The 6,611-nt window shown below is 43.1% G+C and overlaps 1 protein-coding gene across 1 annotated transcript in view; it reads right to left on the reverse strand.

The window, feature by feature from the left end:
- LOC123253740 (collagen alpha-5(IV) chain-like) overlaps window positions 1–230 on the reverse strand; it is a 76,253-nt gene extending 76,023 nt beyond the window's left edge. Inside the window, exon 1 of the mRNA XM_044682886.1 lies at window positions 134–230. Coding sequence (XP_044538821.1) covers window positions 134–217 — 84 coding nt within the window. The 5' untranslated portion in view covers window positions 218–230. The remainder of the gene's footprint in view (window positions 1–133) is intronic.
- Between the last annotated feature and the right edge of the window lie 6,381 nt (window positions 231–6,611).

The following is a 6,611-nucleotide window of genomic DNA, read 5'->3' on the forward strand; positions in this document are numbered from 1 at the left end:
CTGGTCCAGGCGAAGGTAGAGCCCCCCGGCCCCCCTCAGCGCATCCCCGCGCCCCTCCAGATGGGCCGATGGGGGAGAGGGCCCTCAATCACGCCCCCCTCCAGACCCCTCGGTCCCAGCGGCAAGGACTTACGGCCGCATCGGCGGGCCAGCCCCACTGGCTCAGGCCCAGGAAGCAGAGCAAGCCGGCGGCGGTCCCCGCGGCGGCCGCCTTCATCTCGGGGTCCCGGCTGCCCGGGCCTCTCCGAGCGCCCCCAGCCCCGGGAGCTCGGCCGGCACTCCCGCTGCTCCGTGATAGCCGGCTCGCGCGTACAAGCAAACTTTTCCCCCGCCGGCCGGTCCCTCGGGCTTGTCTCTCCTCCCACCCCCATATCCCTCCGCCACCTCGCCCTTCTTTTCCCTGGACCTAGCAACCTGTCTGGCCACCGGGACAGGAGGGGAAAGAAGAGGAGGCGGAGGAGAATAAGGAGAGAGGGGAGAAGGCGAAAATGAGGGGAAGAGTGAGGGAGGAGAAAGTGAGGGGAAAGGAGAGAGAGGGAGGAAGAAGGGGAAACTGAGGGGCAAAGTGAAGGAGGAGAGAAGGAGAGAGTGAGGGAAAAGCGGAAAGTGAGGAAAAGAGAAGGGGAAAGAAAGGGGAGAGGAGAAAAACAGGAATGGAGAGAACTCTAGAGGGAGAAAGCTACTAAAGCCAAGACTTCCATCCCACAACAGTCACAGTTTCCTCCTGGTGACACTTCCCATTTCCTTCAATACCCTTTCCAGCACTGGATGCACTTACACTCACATCCGACCCACTGATGGGGGTGGGGGTGGGGGACAATCCAAACTCTTCTGGCTCCTTGTCACCACTTCCAGACTCTCCTTGCATCACGATCACTTAGAGATTTCTCATTTGAAGTCCACACTATTGAAATTACCATTGATCCTGGTCCTGGTGACTATACTCTTGACCCCTTGCCCCCACCCAAACCCAGACATTCTGCTTCCCTTCTCAGCGAGCTCAATACTTGACTCACATTCTTCCTCACCTATCTCCTTTCCTCAGTCTTCAACATACGTGTGAATATTCCCTCGAATCCTCCGACTTTCCAGTTCCTCAATCTTCTCGGCAATCATGACCTCCTTCTCCTCCTCCACGCTTTCCCAGAAACACACGTGGGTGGTCACATCCTTGATCTTGCTGTCACCCACAAGTCTTCTGCTTTGGGGTCCATGGGCTCTGAAATTCCTTTATCTGATTATGGTCTCTTGTCTTTCCACCTGTTCAAATGTCTCATTCTTGCTAAACCTCTTCTTGGTCATTCCCTCCATCCCCTTGCTCTCCTCTTTCCCCAATCTTGACTGCATGGTGAACCAATTCAACTCCACACTCTTCTACTCTTGAGCTCCTTGCTCCTTTATCCTCTTGTAGATTTTACTTCGTCAAATCCCAACTCTTGATGGCTCCTGCCATCTGCCTCCTTCTTTCCTATCCAGAAGCAATTGAACATGATCGGAAGACATGAAACCATGCTGACTTAATCAACACTGTAACCAGCTCTACAAATTTTTTGCTAGTTGACGTCAGTGAATGAAGTGTTTTTTTTGTATGCAAAACATATTGATTTTGGAATTCATTATATTCCATTTTGGATTTTGGGTTTATGGAGTGTTTATTGCAAAATCTCTATCCCACTCAGCACAAGAGCTATTTCAAACTTTTTCTTCTCTCCTCAAGCCCCCCCCCCCCACCCCTGTAGCTCTCAACTGACGACCTCATCTCATCTCAGGCTTCATTGAAAAAAAAGTAAACAATAGTTCCCCTTTATCATCTCCTTGTCTCATATCCCTCTGACGTCATCTCCCACTATCTCCTCCTTTATTCCACTCTTTAATAATGAGGATACCCTTCTGCTTGTCAAAGTCAACCCCTCTCTATGTACTCTTGGTCCCATCCTCTTGCTTCTTCTTTAGCAGATAGCCCCCATCGTCATTCCCACTCAGTCTTCAACTTCTATTTATCCCTTTCATGTTTCCTACAAACATATCCCAAGCCACACCTATCCTTAAAAGAAAAAGTTGTCACCAGATTCTACCATGCCCATCAGTTACTGTCCTATAGCTCTCCTTTCCCTTTAGAACATCCTGTGCAATCCATGTCTCAGCTTCTCCTCTTACTCTTTTCTAAATTCTCTGCAATTTGGCTTCAAACAGCATCATGCAACTGAAACTGTCCCCTCCAAAGTTACTACCGACCTCTTACATGCCAAATCTAATTGTCTCTTCTCTATCCTCACTCTTTCTGACCTCTCTGTTACATAGGACACCATTTACCACCTTCTCCTCTTAGCTCAGTGATGGGCAACCTTTTGAGTTAGGCGTGTCAAAATTTGCCAAAAAGATGAGCATAATTCAAGTCGTATGCACTTCAAGAAAAAAATCATAATTTCACAATATTTATAGTTTAAGTAACAAAAATGTATAATTGTAATATATAACTATATTTAATAAACCAAAATAGGTAAATGAATATAGGTAGAATTGTCATCTATAGTGTACAGAGTGTCTACACTACACTACAGCAAATGTTTCAGCCTCAGCATGCGGCCCCATACTCCTCTGTATGCGGCTGCCATGTCATCAAAAATGGCTACATGTGTCAGTGCTGACACGCATGTCACAGGTTTGCCATCACCATCTTAGGTAGTCTGTCTCTGGGTTTCTTGTGACTCTCTTGATTCTCCTCTTAGTTGATGGCTCCTTCTCATCCATGCCATATCCACTGTGAGAAAAGCTAAGCACAATTAAAATGTGTATGAAGCAATATTGGGGAATTAAAGAAGGGATAGGAGAATGGTTCAATGAGAGCTGACAACAGAGAGAAAACATAGTTGCTCAGTTTGGGTTTTGCTTCATTTTCTCTGCCAAGGAAAATGACCTTAGGACTGAGAAAGATAGAACATACATGGGCACTAGGAAGTTGGAGGCTAAGATAAGGAAAATAAGGGAATCCCTAGATACCCTTGATGACTTCAAGTCTCCTGGCCCTGATGAACCATATCTTCAGAGACTGAAAGAGCCAACAGTTGTTGGCTGAGCCACTATCACTGAGGTGTTGTTTTTTGAAATAAAGTGGAAAATGAGAGCGTTCTTGTGAAATTGGAGGAGGGCACGTGTCCCAATTTTCAAAACAGAAAGGAGCATGACATCTGCAAACTCTAGACCAGTGATTCACAAAGTGGGCGCTACCGCCCCCTGGTGGGTGCTGCAGCGATCCAGGAAAGCGGTGATGGCCACAGGTGCGTTTATCTTTCCTATCAATTGCTATTAAAATTTTTAAAAAATTCATTTCCAGGAGGTTAAGTAATATTTTTTCTGGAAAGGGAGCTGTAGGTTTGGGAAGTTTGGGAACCACTGCTCTAGACCAATGAGTTTGACTTCACTATCTGGCAGAATTTTAGAATATATGATTAGAGATCTAGTTAGTGAGTAGCTAGTAAAAGAAGAAAAAAATCATTCATATGGTTTCACCAAGGTCAGGTCATGCCAGAACAACCTTGTTTTCATTTTCAATACAGTTACAAGATAAAGGAATCTGATAGTTCTCTTTTACCTTGATTTTAACAAAGCATTTGATAAGAAAGTTTGCCATGTTATTCTTGTAGTAAAGATGGAGAGAAATGGACTACAGAATGATCATTAATGGTGCCATGTTAGCCTGGAAGAGGGGTAGCTAGGTGGTGCTTCAGGGGATAGAATGTAGGACCTGGAGTCAAGAAGACTCATCTTACTGAGTTCAAATCTGACTGCAGACTTTACTAGCTATGTGACCCTGGGAAAGTCACTTTATCCTGTTTGTCTCAGTTTCCTCATCTGTCAAATGAACTGGAGAAGGAAAAGGCAAACCACTCCTTTATCTTTGCCAAGAAAACCCCAAATGGGATCAAAAAGAGTCAGATACAACTGAAATGACTGAACAACAACATGGAAGGTCACCAGTGGAGTACCTCAGTCTTCTGTTTTTGGTATTATCTTGCTAAATATCCTTATTAGTTAATTGTTTAAAAGAATGTGATGTGTCCAGGGTCACACAGCTGGGAAGCGTCAGAGGCCATATTTGAACCGAGGATGAAGCCGTCCAGCAGCTTCACGAAGATTCCTAGTGGGTTGGACACTCAGAAAGGGGAACCAAGGACTGAGTGAAAATGGGTTACGGGTTAAGGACTAATGAAAAGAGAACATAAGGTGAGAATAAAGATACACAGACACAGAAAGTTTTGGCATAAGGTAGACAGACAGCGAGTAAGCTCTGATGGTCAAGAGCTTCATGGTTAGGAGCTCTGATGGTCAAGAGCTCTCTTGCCAACTGATGTCTTGTCACTTTTATTGGGGTTACAACAGTATGGGGGGAAGGGGAGAGGCTGGTGGCCTGATACATTAACATTATGAGGTAATCATCATAAAATGCAAACTGCCTAAAACAATAAGTAGAACTAAGATCAGGATCCAGGGTGGATATGGCCTAAGGCATCTACTGATGTTTGATACCTATGTTAATTGATCATTGAAGGAAAAGTCAGGAGACTGAGATAACTGACTCTCTTCTGGGGTGTAGCCTTAGGGAAGGGCTAGGGATTTGGCAAGGTCAACATTCAATTTGACTCAAGATTGCAGGGATCAATCATTAGCAGTATAAGAGTTAAGTGTTTGAATACTTCTTAAAATAATATCACAATTAATGTATACCTGGATTGCTACAGAGAACCTCCAGTTTCCAGGTGTGGCTCTCAATCCACTGAGCTGCTTAACTGTCCCCTGTATTGCTTTTCTATTTGCATTCATAATGCTTTGCACATAGTAAGAGCTGCTTAAGTGCTTCTTTCAGTCACTCACCATTTATAGTTATAAAAATAGGCAGATGAGACAAAATTGGAAAGACAACTAACATGCTAGATGGCAAAAATTGGATTCAGAAAGACCTTGACAACATATGACTGGTGGAATAAGTGACTGTTAGCATAACTCCCATAATTCCACCACATCAAAACAATAAGAAAAGTGCCAGATGGAAAGTAATTAAATTGGGAAGAGGAAAAGATGGGGGAAATCTATTCATAATGAAAGGTCCTTTGAAATAGTAGCAGAGGATTGAGCTATATAAAGGATTCACTTCCCCTAAGCACCTCCAATTCACCACCACAACATATTTTGAACCCATTACAACCAATTCTGAGAGGCTTGTGTTTCAAGAGTTGACTGTGGTAGCATCTGTCCTCTTCAGTCTTTACAGTGACCCTATTAGAATCCCCTCAACAAGAATGGGACAGCTAGGTGGTTCAGTGGATAGAGAGCCAAGTATGGAGATGGGAAGTCCTAGGTTCAAATGTGACCTCGGACACATCCTAGCTGTGTGATCCTGAACTGGTCATTTAACCCCCATTGCCCAGCCCTTACCACTCTTCTGTCTTGGAATCTATTCTTAGTATTGATTCGAAGACAGAAGGTAAGGGTTTAAAATAAAAACAAGAGCATAGCAGGAGAGAAATAAACAATACAAAACCTGGTAGAGAGAGAGAGAGAGAGAGAGAGAGAGAGAGAGAGAGAGAGAGAGAGAAAGAGAGAGAGAGAGAGAGAGAGAGAGAGAGAGAGAGAGAGAGAGAGAGAGAGAGAGAGAGCTTTCCATTCTGAGGAAACTAGGGAGTAAAACCCATCTGCATACCATCTTTTTCTCATTAAGTTTCCATGTGGCAGGGATACATCCAGACTCACCCACTTCCCAGCCCCTATCAATGCAAGAATGGCTTTGATGTCTTCTAATCCTGGTGGTCTGGAGAGGAAAAAATTGTGCAGAAGCTGATGGAGAAGAGACCAAACAGTGTAAAGATTTGAAATAACACTTAAAAGATCAGGGAAGAAAGGGTAAGATAAGCATGAATGCCAGGAATGTTGGAATTAAACAGAAAAACCAAGGGTGCAATCCATAAAAACAGAAGAAAAAATGATTAAACACACAGGAAACAAGACCAAAGTTCGAAATAAATCTAAAAAAATATAAAATGACCAAATTTATAGAACAAGAAATGAAGAATTTAAGTAAGTTGATCTCAGCGAAAGAAACCGAACAATCATAAATGAGTTCCCAAAGAACAAAAGGCCTAGATCAGATGGATTAATGAATGCATTTTATCAGTCATTCCAAAAACAGTTCATTCCAGTGTTTAACAAATTATTAATGAAAAACAAGAAAATAAAAAATCCTACGAAATTCTTTCTATGAAACAAATATAGTTTTGTTACCTGGACCAATGAGAGAGAAAGCAAAGAACAAAAGACCCCAGCCACAGGTAAATACTATTTGACAAAATCTTCCAGAAAAACTAGAAAGTTGTCTGGCAGAAATTAGGCTTAGACCAACATCTGATACTATATAACAGTGGGGTTGTATGGGCTGTTTAGGGAGGACTAGTATCAAGAGAAGAGTATCAATGAAACATTTTTTAAAATGTGTAAAAGAGAATAGAAGTTCAGAGGAAGACCTAAAAAAGCAGGATAGCATTAGAAACTAATGCATTGAATTTATTATGTACATTTTAAACCAAAGCCAGCTGTTTATAATATTGATTCATGGTTTT

The sequence above is a fragment of the Gracilinanus agilis genome, chromosome X (genome assembly GCF_016433145.1).
Source record: "Gracilinanus agilis isolate LMUSP501 chromosome X, AgileGrace, whole genome shotgun sequence".
NCBI classification, from domain to species: domain Eukaryota; kingdom Metazoa; phylum Chordata; class Mammalia; order Didelphimorphia; family Didelphidae; genus Gracilinanus; species Gracilinanus agilis.